Below are 20885 nucleotides of genomic sequence, written 5' to 3'. Positions count from 1 at the left end.
GGTAGAGAACTAGAGTTACAAAATTAGGGGAAGAACAACTAAAGGTATTAGAGAGGTAGTTTCATTCATTAAGTTAATTTATGCTCCCTGGGAGAAGAACCCATTTTTAGGACATCCATGGAAGCTGAAAAGTCTGCTAAAATCTGACTATATTCTTTGCCTCACAGCCTTTGCTTCTATATATACCTCTGGTTCAGGGAGTGGGAAAGGTGATTTTCAGTGTCACTAATGGTCATGGCATGATTACAAGTTTTCCTAGTGACCTCTTCTTGCTCCATGATTAACACAGTTGCACCAATCGTTCAAACTCATGCAACTTCAGCAAGGAATTTGATAATAAGGTCAGCACATTTACCCATTTTATGTCTGCTTGGTCTAGAGCCTCCCCATCAACTTCCATATGTGGAATTGTTCTAAATAGTCCCACCGAATCCAAATTAAATAAGAAATCTAGCCTATGATGTAAATTTCAACATATTACTGCTATTGAAATACATCTTCTACTTTCTGAATTTGAGATCTTAATCCTGGACTGTTTGTGACAAAATCTCCTAGAGCTACTGAGGAGGGAGGTAAGTCAGTGAAAATGGACACTGACTAGTCAATTTGATATCTCTGGTTTTGTCTGAGTTGGACTGACCAGAGACCCGTTCAGCTATGACTTAAGCTGCTGTATTTTCATTAAGTTTTGTTTTGCACATAAAGAGCAAGTGAGTGAGGAACCCTTCACACTGGGTGCTGTGCAAATATATACCTTGCAAAATGTCAGCCCTTGCTCCAAAAATTTTACTGAGAAGATATCAAACATTTAAAGCAAACAATCAGATCAGGACTGAAAGGCTTTAAAATATATTTATAAAAATGCAAGACCCTTGGCCAGATTCAAATCCACTCCCCAGATATTATCAGGTTTCAGGTCCAAGAGAAGGAAGTTCTGACAATCAGTCTGAAAAAGGAAAATGAAATTGCTTCACCTTGACTGATCTAACTTTCCCTCACCTATAACAGGAAGTGGCACAACTACAGAGGTTGAGAGGGAAGCAAACAAGATTGTTACTGAAACACTTGTCAGGGACAGAGTAAAGATGCAAATTCACAGCTCAGCGAGGTAGGTGTGAGACCATTGCACAGAAATGCACTGGAGAAAGATTTACCTTTTCATGTAAAAAGAAAATATTTCTACTATTGAGAAGTGTAGAAATAGCAATAATTGTATCAAGTACAGTGAAAGAAAAGAAGGCACTGTATCTGGGAGACAGACACTTCTTTAAATGACAGGTAGCGTCCAGTTTGATTGCATAATTCCTTAATAGCACCCATGAATCCCCATTACTTTTTAATTTCATAAAGACTAGTTCAATTCAAAAAGTTAATGCACAGTTCTGCTCCAGCCGTCTGTTCCCTATTGCTGAAGAAAAATCTAAAATTTTGCTTAGATCAGGGCAGAAGTTATTAAAGACAAAGGAATGAACATGGAGTATATTTAGCATTTCAGAAGATTCTTCAAGTGTGAAAACCTATGTAAGTTGTGGAGAAGAACAAGAATATTTCTCATTCACTCTTTGGTCAACCAGTTAATGGAGAGAAGTTACCTGAAGGTTTGAATGGCCAACCAATTACAGAAAATAAACATGTTCATGTTTGAGAATAGGTACACGTAACTAAATTAAGAAATGCTGGAATTTATTCAGACTCTATATCTCTTCTTCTATTTTTATAATCCGCTTTCCAAAGGCACATCATCTTATTAATTATTGATGCTCCCCACTTAACATATAGCCTTTGAGCAAAAGATCTGAAAATGCTTCACACATCAATAGGGGTATTGAATCTTGCTTCCTGCAGAAAAGGGTCCTCTAGCCAGGCTTCAGTATAAACTTACTTCTTTCTGGTATTAGAGAGCTGACTGTTAGAATTTATAAGCTAATAAATCCCAAGTGTTGTCAAAAAGGAACAATATTACCACTATTTTCAAAAACTGTACTAAATCCACTGAATTTGTACCTGGTGCCAATAGGGAAATCAGTATTAAAAAAAACCCCAACCCTTACAGACTCAAAAAGCTTCTATTCACAGGAGGCAAGACGTTGTTTTCAGAAACTGCAGCCAACACACCTCAGTGCTACATGCCAGGTTTGTACCCATGACAATGGGCAAAGCAAAGGGAGATACAAGTGGGCTAATAAAAAAGAAGTTAATGGGAAGAAAACCGGCTAGAGTAAATCCAAACAACAGATAATGGTATAGAAACATAAACAAATGGGAACTAGAGCAAGTGGAAAAGTACTAAAGAGATGTCATATGAAAGCAGGTCACCCCCATGCGAGCTGATGCAGGTCTCTCCCAGCACCAGAGACAGAAAGTCCTGCCACTGAGCAAGCCTGAGATCTAATGGGCATGACAGAAAAACCACAAATATCTAAGTGACGCCAATATGACAAAGGATATGAAGTCCAAGGGGGATCACTCGATTTGGTTTTTAAAAATATTTCAAACTTTGTTTTTATTTTTCTAGTGGATGCAGACACATTGTGTGCATGAGCACACATCCATAACACACTCATCAATGTGCATGGGCATTTCTGGAAAGAAATAGAAATGAGAGGAAGGAATTTAAAAAAAAGAAAAAAGTATATAGTGGTTAGTACCCATTCAACACTTCTTAACAGCTTTTGAGGCATAAGCAAGAGGTAAAGAGTGAAAATTTGCATGATTTGGCATCATATGAGCTAAGAGACTTATTTTCCACCCAAAGCAGTCTCATATAATAACCTCTAAGGGTTTTGTGACAAGGACTACAGCAGCACACCTGCCAGCCTACCATGAAATTCTTGTAGACATTCAGAGAGCAGCGCCTAACGTCCACTGGGAATACCACAGTCTGTCAGCCAGCATAAATCACATCTTCAGCACTGCTGTGTGAATGGTTAACATTACCCAAGCCTAGACAAAAAGGTGAATACTTTTTTCACTATGCAACAAAGTGGAGGACAACCACGTGAGCTTGTTCTGCACAAAGGAAGACTGGCAGCAACGGTGAGAATTCCGAATTGCTTGTGCCTTTTCCAAAGTTCATTTAGAAATGCAATCTTTCTCCTTGACCCTTCTGCTTGAATTACCATGTCACCTTGAAAACAAAGCATGGCTTTGCTGGATTGCTTGCCTCCCACATATTTTTCCCCAGCTCAGTGACCTCAGGTAGGAATGCAGTGACAGAATGTCCAATTTTCAACACACATGACACAAACTAAGAAGCTTCAGCTCCAGGTTTGTCAAGTAAGAAAGGGGAATGCTATATTCTGACTGTCTGACAGCTATTTGGCTCAAAGTATCCTGACATGATAGGTAAAATGTGAAATATGGGAACACTTGTTTGTACTCAAATACCAGTCCCACCAGCACTTCCCTGAAACAAGCAAAAGGAACAACTGGTTGCAGAGTCAATGTGTACAATGCAGCAGCTATGGTTCCAACCCAAAATCTGTGGAAAGAGAGCAAATCTTCAAGTTATGCTATGACAGTTGACTAAAACTTGAACTCAAAGACTTGCTGCCAATACACCCTCCTTTGGCAGACTGGGTCATGACTGCCCTGGTGCTGTTTGAGACCACACATATATAGGAGCTTTCAACAACAGTTTCAAGGAGGACAAAAATATTGATGTGAACAGGATACTGATGGGCGTTTACAGTTGAAATTGTCACTGGTCCTACTAAATGTTCACTTGCTTTCCTCCAAAAAGCAATCTCAACTTTTAATTATAAATGGTCCTCAAGCACTAACCTTTTCTTCCTCATTTACCCTACTAATTGTTGTTTTATATTGTGTCATTACTGGCAACAGTAAGAATACTAATAATCAAATCTATTTAAAATGGACTCTCCCTGATCAAAGCTATGGAACTGCCCAGTTAAACAGAAAAAAAATCAGCATTTCAAAAATTAAATCCTTCTGTACCTTTTCAAAACAAGACACCTGCCAGGGGCTTGGGAAATATATCTATAGGTGAATTGTCTTCTAACACTAGTGAAATAAGAGCCAAGCAGATTGTGGACCAGACCGATTAAATTAAAAATATAGTGGGAACAAGAGATGTAATTTATTTACAAAAGTTTTTGTTTGTTTACTAACTGAATGCTCATTCCTCAAAGACTTTTCAGTCTTTCAGGTCTGCATTCACCTGCGATGAATCATTTTTATGTTTGGTTATTCTATTGCTTGTTCTTTTGAACAGTTTCTTGGCAATCTGTGGACTTAAACTCACTATTGAGCAATTCTGCATGGAAAATTTGTAAAGTACTCTGCACCTCCACTGAAAAATATCTACAGATGCACAAAGCCATACATACAGCTGGGCTAAGCTGTTCTGGAAACATATCCATGAACCATCTCATTTCCTGCTTTTGAAGGAGTTCACTGGGTAGCATCATGGTCCAAGGATGCACTACAAATACGTTAGAGATGACAGTATACGTCTGGCCTGGGGTGCAGTTGCTGCAGCCAGGTCCATGTTCTAGCCATGGTCCCAACTATTTGCTGGGCCTTGATCCCACTGTCTCTGCAACCCACTTCCACACTCTTGGTTTCATGCAGAGACTAGACACAAGGACTGGATAGACACCACAAGGTGCCCCAGACAGGTGCCATTCAGTATGACTTGGCTAGGGAGCACGACTGTGGCCTGCATCAAAGGACATGTCTACATGGAACCCAGGCTCTGAGGACACTCAATCCTTTCAGGGTGTAACACAGAAAACACCCACCCATTCAACCAGTTTATCAATGAAACTTCAGTTCCATTTCTTTTTCAGTGAAGGAAGGATACAGAAGCTTTCCAGAGGGGACACAGCCAACATCTGCCAGGACACACCTTGATCTGGATAAATGCTAAATAAAATCTAGGGCAAGGATAAAAACCAAACATTCATTAATAACACAAAAACTGAAAAGTACCTGCTAAGCCTATCTCAAATACTTAAATAAGACTCTTTCAAACTGTACATTAAATTGTAAGATTGTTTTCAGTATTTTCAAGTATGTTTCCAACACAGCTGAAAAGCAGCCCTGGGATACTTAACAAGGATGGCTAATATTCCCTCCGTAAACTTACTGCCAAAGTCACATATTTGATGTATTTTATCCAAGTGTCTCTTAGGACAAAGTTGTAATCTTAAGGATCTATCTGGAAAGCAACAGCCACATCTGAGGAAATACAGTATCACCTATTTTGTCTCTGATACAGAAGCCCCACTAGCCAAAAAAGGGTTCATCACAGCAGCAAAAAGGATGAACTCCAACTTTTTGAAATGTTTCTCAAGTTTTGCAGTCTAAGATTTTGCTGATTTGGAAGATTTTGGTAGCAGAGGGCAGCACTCTGGCAGCCCCGGTAGGGAGCTGCCTACCTCCTCATGGCCTTCTGCCTTTCACACCATGGAGCACTGTGATTGCTGGTGCATCATCCCCAGCACAGTTTTTCCTATGAACATTCCCCAGGTGTTAGCCAGTATCTAAAGACTCATCCTAAATTCCACAAGCAACCATTAAGAACATACAAATTTGAGTTTAAGCTGCCTCCTGAAACTCAACTGTCTGCCCTACCACATTGTCCAGGGTGGTGGCTAGTGCACCAAACAGTGGTCTGATTAGGCATAAGGCCCCGCACAGTATTTTCACTTTTTGCTGTCTTGTCCCCACCCTTGAGACATTTTTTTATTAGCTAAGACCAAATATCACACCTCATTTTGAACCAATTCTAAGGAATTGGGGCGGCAGGGAGAGTTGCTAATTCAATACTTACAGAGCAGACAACTACAAAGATAAAAAGGCCTGAAACTTTTAGGAATTTTAGACAGCATCTGAAACATAAGAAACATGTATTTACTATGTGACTAGTTTAAAACAAATCTTTTCTATTCTCTTAATAGCTCTGACATTTCAGAAGCATCATAGTGAGCACTTATGGGTGATAATATACCGCGTCAGAGTATGGACACTGCTATGCGGGGTCAGCAGGGGCTTTGGAAGCCTCAGTGACTATAAGGGCCTCCTGCCCCAGGTCTGCTGCCAGCCAGGTCGCATTGCACGGGAAGGAGGTTTTACCCCTCGGGCTGCAGCATGAGCTGGTCCTGGGACCTGGAGCCACTTCTCTACTGCTACTGCCAGCCCCCGAAAGACCCAGAGCCCCATCAGCTTGCCCTGGTCTCTCCCAGGGAGGAAAAGGAGCATTACCACCGCAGGGAGGTGGCATGGCCGAGCAGAAACACAGCTTGTTGCATAGAGGGGTGCTGTCATGAATGAATTCCTCAAAACTGGACTTCTGATATACATCCTGAAAGGTGTTGGGAAAAGACAGTTTGAAGATGAGAACAAGCTTTAAGAATCTCCTGGTTTTAATAGTGTCTCTTTAAACCAAATATACTTCATAAGCATCTCCGGATAAACCAACTAGCAAAATTAGATTTATTTTTTTTTCTATAGCACATCTGCACCCTTTGAAGGAATGCCCAGTTCTGGAGATCTGATGCCATCAAATTTTCTGAAGTGTCAGAGCTTACTACTGAGTGGGTTAAGCAAGTATAACTCTAAATTAAAATGTGGATGTTGAAAATGCATGCTCTTGAGTAAGAAATCTTAATATTTAGCACTTTTAAATTACCAGGTTTTTATCCTACCATAAAAGGCAACTCTTAACTAATTATTTTCTTGCTGCCCATCAGTATGTTACACAGATGTCTTAATTTATGAAACTCTTTTTGGTGATTTGCCCTTATTACATCTTTTCATTAATTGAAGGCATTGATGTTCTTATTCAATTTTTTCAAAAGTAAACATTCAAACATCGCTTTTCTGACAGAATGACGAATGTAAAGTTTGATTTAAGCCTGATGACAAGCAAGAAGGAAAACATTTCAAGTTACTTGGATAATTAGTTGAGAAGGGAGCAGTGCAATAAATAGCTGCATTGACAGGTGCTATAGAACAAATTATTAAAGCAGAGCAGTCTGAAAAGAGTCAGAAATAATTTTTAATCACATTGGAAATAAGTCCCTAAATCAAGTTCATTGACTGAAAACAGCATGAGTGACTGGAGACCAATTTTTTAGAAACATTGTTTTCTAAAGATTCCTTCCTAAAGATTCCTCTTTAGAATTCTCCAAACAGGCAGAAAAAAAACCAGTAGCTAATAAAAATATGTTGCCACAGACAAACTGGTACAAAGGGGCTACAATATCCTATGAAATACAAGTGGTAGCGACTTTACACAAACTTTGCCCAGTATAAAAATCTAGAGAAGGGAGAGGAAGAAGGGAAGCCAGCTAGGTGGCTTCTTCCGGAAATGCCAGGTAGGCCTGCTGTAATGAAAAACAAGGTGGCAGAGAGGGGGAAGACGATAATAAAGGCTTGAAAAGAAAGGAATGACAACAAAAGCCATTATCAGCTCCTCACAACTGATAACTTCTTTTGCTGTTGTGTGATTTATGGAAAATACCTAGTGCCAGCTTAGTCATGCATCCTCTATCCTATTTGTCTGTTCTCCCCATCTCTACATTACAGTTCTATTTCAGTATTTTTGAGAATTTGTTATGTTATGAATTATTAAACCCCAGTCCAGATTGGTTTAGTTTTAACGTACTCGATATTTTCTGTTTGCACTTCCAAATTATCTTTTCTAATAATAATAATAATTCAAATTATTATTGAAACAAGAAACAGCAATAACTTGATTTTAAGACATAAGAGAAATAAAAAAGCATTAATTAAGCCTTTATAAATTCATAACCACTTGTCTGTAAATAACAGAAACTCATCTAAAGGAGCTGGCAAGATATAATAAAAAAGTTTTTGGAAATGGTTATTTTATTAAAAGTAGAATTTAGAAGGCTCTTTTCCTCCCGTCTGTTTGTTTTCATGGCATTTTGTATTAGGGAAGCAGCACTTTTAACAGCTTACAGTTGAGAAGTGATCAGCCTTTGACTCTCCCATGGTTTACAATCTGTCTCTTCCTACAGCACTAATCTGGCACAGCAATGCAAGTACAAACCCTGTGCCAAAACCTGTGCTGATATATGCCTCCGGCACAATCCTATTTGACTTCAGTTGGAAATGCATGAAGTATAAATCTATGAAGGATTTCACCCCCTGTTCTAAACCAAATGATTTTTAGTCTGATCTGCCTGTGGTGTCAGGCAGTTTAGCTCCATTTATTATCTCAGCGGAGTTATGCTGATTTACGACAGCCAAGGAGCTGGCCTCATATGTACAACCTACACTATAGCAATGAAAATATTTCACGGGAAGTTCTGCCAGAGAAATGCGCTACTCCCCAGATTATAAACCTACACTGTACTGGAAACAATGGACTCTCCACTCCCGCTCAATGCCTTTGTTCCATCAAATACCATCTACCGCAAGCATAAAGAAAGACGCCTGCCAAACTTCTTCACATCTGCTCATATTGCATTAATTGTAGCCATTGAAATTCTCCTGCTCCATTTGTTCAGCAGCAGTGCAGGAGAGTGGCACTCCACACAATACCGTATGCACGATGAAAGGAGGAAAACAATTGTGAACTGATGAGCTAAGACAATGTACAGATTGGGAAAAGATGCACACAAATCTCATTGGAAAGGCTCCACAGATCAACATGGAGTTGTGGACATGCAGATTTGCATGGGCTCCATGCAAATCCGCAGAACAGAGGACAAACCAAACTAGTAAAAAGTAGTATAAATTAGTATCCAAGATTAAAGGGTTTGCTAGTTAAATCCCAGGTAAAAATATCCTGAGAAAATTTGAACTTAAGCTCTTATCACATTGGTATCTTTTAATATATTAACAGATTCAACTTCCTCCATGCCTAAATGAGGTGAAAGACTACTTTGAAGTAAAGAGTGAAATATATTAATGTACTTAAAGAAAGAAAAATGCTGTTAGATTTTGCATTGTGTATATGTGAAAAGCTACTATAATGACGACAGAAACACTATGTTAGATACATATTTTAATTAAAGTGAAGTATTTCATAAAAGCAACAAAACACTGAAGAATAAAGCTGTGGAATCAACCAAGAAATGTTAAAAGCAATATAGATGGTATTTATTAACAAAATTAGAATAGGTGCTATGATTGATGCTTGTAAGAACAAGGGGGTATTTATTGATCATTAGGTAGAGGCTGTAATAAATTTCACCAAGGTTTATTTATAAACTATCAATGGCAAGATATGGCCTAAATATGGAGTGTTATTTTATTCATTTGCAGAAAATAAATCATTTTCTAGACATTTATACTTAAAAATTAATCCCTACAGAAATTAAAAAAAAAAAAAAAGGAATGGAAAAAGAAATAAATGAATGGTTGAATTCACACCTCATCTTTGATAAATTGAGCTTGACATGAAGGTTGTCCAAGATTTCATATTTCTCAGCAGAAGCAGATCTGGACAAACTTGTCATTTCACTTCCCAGTTGAAACCTTTGCTCAAATTCTGCAGAGCTGTTGTCCCATGAATCATCATCTGTGGTAAAATCTGGATTATGAAGAGCCATGCATGGCAACCTGTCACACATTTTCAGTAAACATAATAAAACAAAACAGTGGTTTATTTCAACAGACAATAGATGCAACTGACCTTGCATATCCTTAGGTTCACTGACAGAGATTCTAATGGAAAAATTCATAGAAAGATATTTATTCAGTACAGACTGAGCTCCCCTTGGTGACACAGCTGGGTAGAATGCGGAGCAAAAACAAAGACCCCATGGCATTTAGGCACACCTGGGAGAACCAGCTCTCTGATGCACCAGGCAGATGTACTCGGGATTTGGTGTGTAAAGCCCCTATAAGAACCCTGCCTATAGCTCTGCTATGTCTTCCAGTGCACCTGAGGTGCACCATATGGAGTAAATGAGAGCACACGACCTGCAGTTGCCTATCCTTAGGGCTCTCTAATCACCCTGACCTCAGACCTTACATCTTTCCCTTCCCCATTTACAGCCCTTCTTTCCACTCAAGCTCCTCCAGAGTAATTCTCTGCTCGCAACCCCTGCCATTCACTTTATTTCCCAGCAGGTTTGGTGCCAGGATATAAAAAAGAGCCATATACAATTAAAAAGAAGAGAGCTTAGAAAAAAAATATTTTGAGTAAAATGAAAATAACTCACCCATTTTCCTCTGAGGAAACTTTCAGTAGTGGTGTCTTCTCTGTAAAGCCAGTGTTTTTTGACCTTGAGCTGAACAATTTGGAAAAATTGAAGTGATATCTTCGGAGAGAAAAAAAAAAGAAAAAAAAAAACAGTAAGTCTGCAGTACAATGATTCACTACAGTTCTACAAAATATTTTGCTACAAGTGCATCTAACTAGTTAAATATTCTTTAAGAATGATGTTCACCTAAATTCAGGTTTTCATTAAGTTTGAACTACTCATAGTAGTTACTTCCTCATAGTCATGGGGGACTCTACTGCATAAAATAAGATAAATTTATCTTATCCTAAAAGTGGCATCTAAAATACACAATTAAATTCCCTCTGAATGCCAGAAGAGCAATAAACACCTAACTCACACTCACATGCTTATATTTTAGATGCCTAAATTTACAGTGCAACAACTGCACTGTAATATTAATGAGACAAAATTCTTAAGGTAAATAATTACATATATTCATATAAGTTCAAATTAATATACTTCATAAAACATAAAATAATAGGATAATTTCTGTCCCATAAATGTCATTTGAGATATGGATCACCAGAAATCTACTAATCTCTACAAAAAACTGAGCACCCTTCATATTAGGGAAGAAAGCTTTATCTGAAGCACAAGTACTTCATTCCTGCAGCACAATGCCTTCCAAACAGTTTCTGTCAAGTCTTGGTCCTGGTGCTGCAGATAATTAACAGAGAGTAAGCTACCCCTTGCCATATTGCAGCTTAGCATTGTTAAGAAGCCTTTTGCTAAAATAGAAATACCAAAGCTTAAGAAACAGCTGAAGAGAATCAAGCACAATCACAGGGGTCTAGCTTTGGGGCAGGCTTCTTGGAGAGATTAAACAGTTAAGCCATTTTAAAGTATTCTCTAAGACCTGGCTCTTCCAGAGACATTTCCCATAAAAACCACCATTATTCAGACATGGTCAGATTTATTCCATTCAAAACTGCAGCCATCCACCACCAGAAAGTCCCAAAGTCTGCTAGACATACTGTCAATATGCAGATCTCATTACTCCCAGAGACACTTAGAGGAAACCTAAAATGTCTTATGCTATTGCTGGACTGTGAGGGGAAATAAATTGTAAAATCATAGACAACTAAATAAATATACAAAGGTGACTGGTAATTCAATCTTCTAAATATAAGGCTAGGCCAAAAAGAAGGATCTGTCTATTTAACTTTATAACACAATGGAAGACAGTGGAATTCCTTGCAATTTGTAAAGGTATGCGTGAACTTAGACTTTGCAAAATTAAAATCTCTGGTTAACGCTTCAGCTTGCTTGTTTAGTAGCATTATCATTCAGAAGCCATACTAGGTGTGGAGCAACTGGATATGGTTATTTGAGCCTTGAGTGGCCACAACGCTCATTCAAACTCTGCTGTTAGCACCGTATTTGCAGTCTCAACAGAAGAGAATGAGTTAGAGAGACTGAATTCTCCAGTACCTCGGGTCAAATGTTGGGCAGATTACAATTCACATACTACCTTGCACTGACAGTTCATCTGTGAACAGATGATTGCATACTCTGAAGCTATCAAAGTGCTTCCTTTTTTAAATAGGAGAATATCATTCACACAACAAGTTTAACTGGAGAAATTCTGGTATTTTGAAGCAAGTACTATTCTAATCTTATCACACCCTTAGATGTAAAAGATTACCTTTTACAAAATGGAATCCATAAGGATAGCAAAAACACTATCAGGACTTTAAATGTGTGCTCACTGAGCACTACTGATATGCTCCTGGCTAATCCTGGCATCCCACTACATTCAAAGTTTGCATCCAAAGGTGACAATTTTAATAAAAATTCTGATGGTGGACCTTGAACTTGTACATTCAGAAATTTAACTCACGCAAAGGCCAATTAACTGTTTCTACTGTTAAAGAAAATGATGCCACTTGTTCAACAAAAAAGGCTCCACATAATATATACTATATGCTGTTCTGATCTAACCTCACATTGTGTACCCCATTAACCTTTCCATACTTACTTTTCTTCTTTTACTCCTAGGACATGTGCAAAATCAGAGATTAGTAACCAGAAAACTTCCTACAAAAACTTCCATTTTCTTCTAATTTTTAGAGGTTGATACCAACACTGCTTTGTGTTATGTAGGCATACACATATCTACTGACACTTTCCCACCTCAGCAAGTCTTCACCACTACTGTGAGTGACCAGTCTGCAAAGAGTGCTGAAGGGCAAAGCAACCACAGCAATGGCAACCAGACAGAGAGGATAAAGGTTTGGTGGAAGGTGGTTTAAATGACAGAACCTGAAGTGAAAGATCCAGAAGGGTAGTTAAAGACATCATCTTTGCTTTCTTTTCGCACATTTGTTATCCTCACTTGCTGCTATAGGTCTTGCCACTTTTAAATGGCACTGTAGAGCTTCACAGATTGCCAAGAATGGCCAATGCAGTAAAAATGGAAAAGGTCTTCAGATAAAGTGAAAACAATTAGTACATGACAACATCAATTTGCAGAGAGTAAAAACACATGGACAAGAATAAGCAGCAGGAAACAGCCAGGCTTGACAAAACAAAAATAATTAGAGAAAAAGCAGAAGAGCCTCAACTCCCCTGTGATGTGATTACTCTAATTAGAGAATGAAAGTAATATAAACAATAAAGCTAATTAGGGCATAAAAGAATCTTGAAGGCTGAAAGCTCTAGAAATAAAAGTTGAAAAAACATCATGAAAAAATAGCATCGATTATAAAGTGAAAGTCATCCCTGAATGGAGAGCCTAATGAAAGCCCCTCTGTGCCTCTCATACTTCTGCAGAGACACTATTGGTGTGATTTGGTCATCCGCTTCATCAAAAGATAACAGAGATCATCTGCAAGCAAAACCTAGGAAGACCCAAAGACCCCCTGTTATTAGAGGAACAAGTCTGCAGTGCTCAAAAACCCTCTCAGCATCATTCTTGGTGCTCCTCAGCCCTGCAAGTGGCTGGCAATTATGACACCGTGTAAATAAAGGAAATATATCAGTGTGACACATTTCAAAACCTAGGATCAGTTTACACTTTGAATGTTTCTTCACAATCAAAAGAGCTAGGAACTTTGGTTATACCTACATGCTAGAATGGAGTGCAATCTCTCTCTGCTGAGCAGTTCAGCAACATTACTAAGGAGCTAATCACCAGGTCAGCTCATTAGCCCACTGTGGATAGACCCATTCATAGGATCAGAAAAATTGGTCTGAATTTATACTATGTGAGGAGCTGGTAAGCTGTACACCGGTTGTGTCCAGTTTTCTTCTCTCATGATTCAGACTCAAAAATCATTAGCATTTTATACATTAAATATGAGCAGAGGCATGAAATAATTGCCTTTACATATGTATACATTTATATGTAGATATGCACATAGATCTTCCCACAACAAATTAACATTCTCATTTCCCTTTCATTCATAAGTGATGGGAGAAAATTTAAACCAAAAGCTACGGAAAGAAGTATTTGACAAGGACTTCTTCAAAGACTCACAAAGCACCACTCATACGGAAAGATCCACGTAGAACTGACATCAGAAAAAGAAGAGCATGTCCTGCGTCCTGTACAACCACAGCTGTGGCCACATTCATTCTCACATTTGCTACAGCTGGGCATGTTTTTTTTAATTAAGAGAAATCTTTCAAACAGAAGATTGTGTTCTTAACCACTTGGCTACTGCTGTGACAGTTGTATATACAGATTTCAGCTCTCTCTGCAGGAGTATAGGTTTGTTCTGAGGAAGCGTGTTTTCTGAGCTGGTTACTTGCAGTCAAAGTCATACTTTCCCCTTGCTAATCTTTCAAGCAATTACAATTTCTGACTGTCTCCATAGTAACACAGAAGAGGAATCAGCGTTGTAGGAGGGCTGTCCACACACCAGATGATACAGCAGGTTCTGCCAAGTCATGGAGGCGTCCATAGATGAAGCTCCAGCTGCCTGACAGCAGCTGGAGAAGGATCTCACCCACAGCATTAAAAAATACAAGGGTCTAAATGCAAGCTCTGGGCATCTATTGCAGAAGCCCCCACAATCTGTGGCTGTGCTACCACGCCCACGCATGAGCATGGTTCACATTCTTTTGGTGGCAATTTGTACTTCTCTACAGCTGTACAGCAGAGACATGACCTTCAATCTCCTACACTCATTTGGGCAGTTTAAGAAGAAGCAGGTTTCTCCTGCCCTCCTGGCCACGTGGAGAGGTACAGAGAGAGCAAGAGAGAAAAGGAAGAGATGTGGGAGACTCCAGTTGCTCCCACTGATGGGCTGATGACTCCTCGGATGTTATTCAGAGTTGGTGGCTGAAGACTGCTGCAAGTTCCACCTACAACAGGCCGCTATCTTCCATTACCTGCAGGTGATAACTTCTGAAGTCTTCAGGGGACTTTGGATGAAGTCCAAAGAGAGAACACAATTTCTGCCATTGAGCACCAAACCTGCCCCCTGACCACATTTTCAGGCATTTCCTAATGTGTTTACACATGCCACTTCAAACAAAAGGAAAAGGAAGACTTTGTGGTAGGAACTGTTGTTCAGCAATACGCAGCCTTTCAATCTCAAATACACTACAGCAGAGGGCACCAAAAGAAGCAAGCATCCTATAGGAACCTGGGGAAGAAAAAGACCATACTCATCCTAGTTAGCTGGCAAACACTTAAAATAATCACTAGGTTTGGTGGAACCTATTATTTAGCCTTATATTGAAAAGATTAATCATGCCACACAATGCATTAAGTTTTCACTCCCTATAATAAAAAGCACACATTTTAAACATCAGCTAATATAATGCTTCATCTGCCATATGCTAAGTCGTGCATGCAACTATCAGTAAAAGAGCTATTTCTATGACAACAGAAAGCAGTAATTCTCACTTCTACAGAAAGGATTTGGTCAGAATTGAAGAAGAGGTGAATATGGAAGCATACGTATTGTGTAAGAACATCAACAGTTTTGAAAATAACTTATTGGAAATTTCACTATATAAACATTAAAAGCAGAATCTCTTCAGGAAAAAGAAAAGTTAGCATTCTTCCCTGAATTAGTAATCACTAAAACCATTATAAGTGTGAGGTTGTCTCTTAAACAAATGTCCAGGAATACTACCGAGCCAAGAGATTATAACAAATACAATAAAAATTTAAGCAAATTTTCTTAGCGGAAAAGAAGGCATGAGTAAGAATATGAGAGATAATTAATCATGCAGGAGACTAATAACAACTGTAAGACTTTAATTTATTATATCTACATTGTTATAGGATAAAGCCTAATTTCAGAAGCACCATCTTCCCTGAATAGAGAACATTTATACAAATCATATGTACTGAACTAATTACTCTTATCATAACTGTAAACAAGCACAATGCAGAAATAAATTGAAAAACAGGAGGTTTTTACAACCCCCCCCCCCAAAAAAAAAACCCAACAAAAACCAACACACACAAAGAAAACCCCACACCAGTTTTTGACTGCACTTGAAACACATTCTTACACCAGATTTGGTATTTGTCAGTTACAAATACCAGATTTGGTATTTGTCAGTAAGTCCACTTTTGGACAATGGTTACATGGTACAAATTGTGCTGATCAACATCATAGCATTCAGCTATTAAACATTTACTGTGTACTAAGCAGCTGTATACATACATCCATCAACACCACGATATATATGTGCCCACGCAGAGACACAATCCGCCGTCATGTTTTTCTCCTCAGTGGTAGCACGTCATGGGGGAACTGTTATGACTACCCATCACAAATGAAGTATGGTCAACTGATACACTAAGAGTCAAGGGAAGGATCAAAGACTCCAGAGCTCACATCTTTAACAGGCTCCAGACGTTTTCTGACGACTGCTTTATGTAGCTTCAACTAAATCAGCAAATAACCTCTAGACCCTTTAAAAGCGTGCACCATTAAAATGTCAGAAAAATTTAGCAATGAAAGCATTACTTAATACAGACTTATTTTCTCTTTGACTTTCCTAATTTTCTGTTAGTCAGGACTGTACAGGATTCCCCAGAGGACTGCGGCGCTGGCACTACCTGACAGCAAGACACTGCAAGAGGCACAGCCAACTGGCAGGTCCCATATTGAGAAGCATCTGCCATGCCAAGACCCTAGGCAAATAAATAACATGCTTAAGAAAGATGTAGTGAAGTGTGTGCCAAGCTTTTCCAAGACAGAAATGGTCCCTTATATAGGACATACACAATGTGCTTGCTTTATTCACTTCTGCTGGATTTGGAGAGTGAACGTGTCCTGCAAGAGCATGTGGCAGTGGTCTCTTCTCCTTCATTTGTGCAATATTCTGCTATTTTAAGAAGCAGGGCAATTTTAAGTTCAGAAATAGCTTGAAAAATAGAGTGCTTCCTGTATTTCTTTTTTTAAATCAAATCAGGCTTTGTAGGGTTATTGTACTTCCCTGAAAAATGAAATTTTCAGATACCTCCAGGACTGGGTAGCGCCTTTTCCTCAAGAGTTTTTGCTTGCCTCTCTCAGGGGATGTGTCCATCAAGAAGACATCAGGACATGGTTAACAATTTAGACACACCAGGACCCCACTGCAGTGGGTGAAGGTAAAAGAAGGTACTTAATCCTTAAGCTGCCCTGAAGCTCCTCTGACTCTACCTAAGAGGACTAAGCTGTTCTCCACACATTTTTCATTCCTGTGTCAGGGCGCCATGAGGGCTGGCTACCCAACGGGAGGGAGCCAGGAGCAAAGGGTGGTCGTGGGTCTGGTAGGGCCATGCCCTCCTCGACCAGGGCCCATCTCACAGCACCTAGCGAGGGAGCAGGGATGGGACGGGGACGGGGACAGGGACGGGGACTGGGGCCAGCCCAGAGCCTCACGAGTACCCAGCAGGGCCACAGTGATGGGGCAAGTCCAAAAAAGCCTACCCTTTGAAAGACTGAGAAGTTGCACTAATACTGTTTCCTCCTCTCTATTTTCTGCTTCAGCAAAGAAAATTGGAAAGCTACAGGAGAGAGCATGCAAAAACTGCAGAAAGTCTGAAGTCCTGAAATACATTTCAGGAGCAGGTGCTGCCAAAACAGTTTAGCTGTTGGCGACTGCCAGCAAGCTGCAAATTTGAAATAGGCAGCAGTAGCCGGTATTGGTAGTGGTCCAAATTCCAAAGCCCCAGTTTCTCTATGCATTACACAGATAACCTGTTAAGAGGTATTATTCTCAAATGCTGCAGGGCATACTGAAAAATGAATCTGCTATAGGGAGACAATTTATCAGCAACACTTTAAGCACGGCTGCACTTGTAATACTTCAGCATATTCTGCAAGCCTGGCTTTTAAATGCCAGCATTTCTCTTTGGCATTCACGATGGGCTTTTAGCTTAACCAACTCTGATGCTAACTGAATTTATGACAAATAAAGCGGGGGTCACAATTTTTTTGTAGTCTGTGAGGCAATTCCAAGAATCTCAAAAGTTAAGGAAGTGGTGACAACTTAACATTTTAGCTTTATATCTGACCAGACTCTTTTAAAGATGCAACATGGGGCACTGGGATGTCAGGAACATGAACAGAAAGATAGGTCTGAGAAACAACTGGATGATGTGACCATCTCTAGGGAAGGTTATTCTTCAAGCATTGCAGTGATATGTTGCTGTAGTCTCAAAGGTTTGGTGGAATATATGTTGAAGTATGAAGATTCACTTTCAGACTAGCTGAATTTAAGGATGATACAAGAAACGGAAGCACTATTAAAAGAAGACCATTGACCACTTCCCAGATGAGGGAACGATTTCCTACACAATGATGAGACAGGATTATTTTGATACAATTTTCCTTAATCCGAGAGATGTACTGACAGACTGTCACACATAATTATGCTCCTGGCCTTGCATAGTCCTATAATGTACTCTTATGCCACTCACCCCAGGTCTGGAGATTGAAAAGAGTAATTAGTGAGCTATACTTAAAGACGAAATCATGAAGAAGCTATTTTTCTTCTTTTTTAAACATTTATTTTAAAGTTCCATATGTCTCATTCCAAGAATTTGGAGGTAACATTTTTCATACCTGCAACTTTTAGAGAAAAAAAGTCACTTCGTCACTAAAAACAACATGTCTCCATTGCTTAGAGTTAAAAAAAAAAAAACAGACAGACATACTAAAAAGCTCATTAACAACATGAAAAAATGTGACTGGCTTCTGTGCCTGGAGAGTTGTTAGAGAGAGCAAGGTGTTAGAGAGAGGCAAGCAGCAGGCCACCGCAGGGCTTAAAACGTTCAAGTTGTCATCAAATTAAGCTTTGTTTTAAAAAAGCACATGACAGATCCCAACTATTTTAAGCTTGCTGGGACTTGTATTTTGTTCTTTAGTCATAATAAAATGAAACAACGCAAGCTCAAGAACCCTCATATCCGGTAAATAGTTGGTTCTCATAAGGTATTACAATATAACTAGAACAACTTATATGGCCTTTATATAGATCCTGATCTCAGTGGACTGGACCCAGCAAAAATGCTAAAATTCTCTCCAAAGCTAGGGCATGAGACATAGTACTCAGAGCAGGCAGAGAAGAAACAGCAGTAAAACTTTAAGATAAATAATTTGTAGGGGGAGATATAGCTATCATACATTGAAATAACACTATTAAGTTGATAAAATAATGGGTACTTTTTCACTATAATGGAAGTCCTTCCATTATATTTAATTTTTTCATTATATTAATTATAATGGAGGCACTAAGATTTCCTTTTCAGGTTCTGGCTGAGCATAAGACACTGAGGTTATTCATACAACTTTTGCTATCTAAAAGTCTGGTCTAGGATAGTTACAGTCACTGTCAAGAGAGAGACCTCTTCAAATGATTTTCATTCTCCCCATCTCTCACGTTGACTAAACAAGGAACCTGGAGAATTATCTTTGAGATAAGAGAAAGAGTTCTTCACTAAATAACGTATAAGCCTCACACAAACAATGTCTATATTACAGTGTACCTAAAAGTACTTTTTTCATGTACTTTTTATTTGCTCTTAGACAGAATCTCTTTTTAGTACAGAAGACTTTTCACCAAAGAAGTTATTCGGTGTTGATTAGGAATAAAAATAACTATGAACAAATCCTTCCAAACATGATTTGTTCATAACTTCCTAACAAGGAACTTCCAAGACAGAGTAAATCCACACCACTGGTCATTGCATTCTGCCTCGAGTTGTATCAAAGACAAAAATATTTTAAAGCACTGAAAACCCCAGAGGAACAAATTAAAGAAACCAAACAGAATAAAAAGGTAGCTGATAATACAATATTTGCTCTCAAATTTGGAGAATATTCAGTGAAACCATTCACATATCATTGCAGTTTTATCTCACAAAGATGATGCTCTTCCCTGCAACAGCCCTTTACTAAGATCACTGTAACATGTTAACATATGCAGTTTCCAAGCCTCAGGAAACTCACTCCACAGTGTTGGGTTCTGTTTTGCTACCAGACATCTTTTTTTCTGCCTTGAGAGGCCTCAGATATCTATAGGTACCTGAAGGCTACAATGTCAGAGAAGGAGCTATCTGATTTATGTTAACAAGCAGCTTTAAACCACAGATTTTTGATTCAGTGCCGATGGGAGATTAATTTGAAACAAAAGATCTGAGTCTATAAACACATTCAACTTAGATTCTCAAAGAAAAAAAAGGGAAGAAAAAAAAACAAAAATCCAAGGATTATAAATAATGCATTCCAAAGAAACTCTGAGAATTTCCTTGTCTCATGCAGAGTAGCATGCAAATTATATTCGGCAAGTCTCCCCCCAAGTGGGGAAACTGCTCACAAAACCAAAGAATAATGATGCCATTTCAGCTTCCCTTCCTCCTGATTTAAACTGTAATCCTTCTCCAGGTAAGAACATACGCCTGTACACTGAAAAGTCAACAAAACAAAATCATGCCTCTCAGTGTTTAGAAGGAAATTCCTTTTCCTACATGGCAGGTGGCTTTGTTCCGGCAACACAGTTTAACTATACATCATATTTCTTGATAACAGTGATGCACATCTTCCCTCCCAGTCACACAGATGCCAGACTCTCTTCTCTCAGACACTATGTTCCCTTTGGCCCTACATATAGTGACACATTGGTTACTCCATAGTCTCACAGAGTTGATTTCCTTCGATCTTGCTCCTGACATAGCATATTCTTGATGAGAAATGCCATAATATTTGCCATGCATGTTCTAAAAATCAGCACGACCCCAAAGCTAAATAAATCCTGGACAGTGATCACCAAAAAAAAGGTAGTATTCTGCTCAGTAGCCATATGGTTAATAAGTCTTTGCACAGGCATGAAAATTTCTGGCCATCCAGACATGAGGTTACATAAATAAAACCTCATTCTGTGCTCCCAAAGAAAAATAAAAGAGAAAAGGAAAAGTGTCAGTGCTGCTGACTTCAAAAAAATAATTTTCCAGCAAGATATTCTCTGCAGAAAAGGGGAAACCCCATGCTGACATAGCTCCCCATTGTCATCAGCTTCTTTCGGTCTTCTTCCCCTCATTAAGGCAGAAGGCTCCAAGCTGCTATACAAAGAGACAGATGAAAAAAATCAGCAGGTACTTACAAATGAACCCCATTAAAGAAGCAAGACAGATATGACTGACTCCAAAAGCAGAAGAATTGAGATGAAGGATCTCTGTTACTGGTCCCACTCTGGCAGAGATGCCAT

At 39.0% G+C, this 20885-nt stretch overlaps 1 protein-coding gene across 1 annotated transcript in view; it reads right to left on the bottom strand.

The window, feature by feature from the left end:
• Window positions 1–20885, bottom strand: part of OCA2 (OCA2 melanosomal transmembrane protein) — a 180305-nt gene that overhangs the window by 147044 nt on the left and 12376 nt on the right. The window contains exons 2-5 of the mRNA XM_072853227.1: window positions 10164–10262; window positions 9370–9558; window positions 5798–5855; window positions 4826–4898 (exon numbers count right to left, since the gene is read on the bottom strand). Coding sequence (XP_072709328.1) covers window positions 4826–4898; window positions 5798–5855; window positions 9370–9558; window positions 10164–10262 — 419 coding nt within the window. The remainder of the gene's footprint in view (window positions 1–4825; window positions 4899–5797; window positions 5856–9369; window positions 9559–10163; window positions 10263–20885) is intronic.

This window comes from Ciconia boyciana, chromosome 1 (genome assembly GCF_034638445.1).
Source record: "Ciconia boyciana chromosome 1, ASM3463844v1, whole genome shotgun sequence".
NCBI lineage: Eukaryota > Metazoa > Chordata > Aves > Ciconiiformes > Ciconiidae > Ciconia > Ciconia boyciana.
This window is presented reverse-complemented; position numbering and strand designations above follow the sequence as displayed.